General features: G+C 47.4%; 1 protein-coding gene across 1 annotated transcript; it reads right to left on the bottom strand.

Annotated features, from left to right (window-relative positions):
* Nucleotides 1–659: 659 nt before the first annotated feature.
* On the bottom strand, nucleotides 660–879 carry PPTG_23872 (hypothetical protein; the record flags this gene model as incomplete). Its single annotated transcript, XM_008913667.1, has 2 exons — nucleotides 660–696; nucleotides 755–879. 2 exons carry the CDS (start codon nucleotides 877–879, stop codon nucleotides 660–662), a joined length of 162 nt encoding a protein of 53 aa, XP_008911915.1.
* Nucleotides 880–1,050: the final 171 nt, after the last annotated feature.

The raw sequence follows: 1,050 nt of genomic DNA, 5'->3' as shown, positions 1-1,050 counted from the left end.
ATTATCCTATGGTTTGAGACTGTGAAGCTAGTCTCGTCTCTAACTCACCTAAAGCATACTTAAGTAATATGCATTATAATAAGGGCAAATTGCCTTTCTGAAACGGTAGGAACCTGTACTGTGTTTTAGGCAGCAATATAGCTTAGTTATCTTCTAACTGCTCAGTAATGTTCACTTTCTCTTTCACCAACTCTTCGACAAGTCCTTCTACTCTACGTGCTGAAGATGCCCCGTAACAGATACTATGGAAGGAGCAGGGGGGGGGGGGGCAAGGCAACAAGTTTGATGAGGCAAATAACGGCGCTTTTGCTGCCCAGTGGCTATGTCGACTTGTTGATGCTAACAATATACTGTCCACAACAATCTATACACCTCTATTCGTGTGATTATGCTTCTGTATCGCTGAGTAGTTTCTGGCAAAAACACCACATGATTTTGGAGAGAGAGAGCACGAACTACAGATAAAGGTGTGGATTTTACACAAGATGCTCCAAAAATACAGAGCATGGCACGTAACTACAGAAACAAATGACGGTGTACAGAACACAGAGCGTATACTACAGACGAGTAGTGTGTTAATACAGGTATGACATGCTTCGTACAGACTCCATTAATGAGAAACCGTGAATTTTTAATAGCAATGCAATGTTGCAACCTTATTATAGATTTTTCTGGTCTTCACTCCTTTTCAGCATTCTAAAACCACCACTGTCAGCAGCATGCGGCACAAGTACACGTGGAGCCTCACTCTCACCTGTCACTCACGAACTCCGTCACTGGCCGGCATGAGTGATTCAGGAACCGCATGAGACCACCCAAGTCTTCGGCGTTGATGGCCACGCAAACCGGATACGACGGCTTTTCGGGACGTTGCTTCATCACGAGACGGTAGCCTACGTTGCGGGGTCGGTCCGCTCACGACACACTAACGTGCTCCATCAACCCCAGGTACTGGCCGAGCACCTCGCCGGCTCGAATGTCTTCGCCGGCGACAACGCATAGGCGGCCGGTGCGGCGATTGCGCCCCAGAAAGACCTTGCTTGACTCTTC

The sequence above is a fragment of the Phytophthora parasitica genome (assembly GCF_000247585.1).
Source record: "Phytophthora parasitica INRA-310 unplaced genomic scaffold supercont2.55, whole genome shotgun sequence".
Classification (NCBI taxonomy): domain Eukaryota; phylum Oomycota; class Peronosporomycetes; order Peronosporales; family Peronosporaceae; genus Phytophthora; species Phytophthora nicotianae.
Note: the sequence above shows the minus strand (reverse complement) of the source record. Positions and strands in the feature narration are given on the sequence as shown.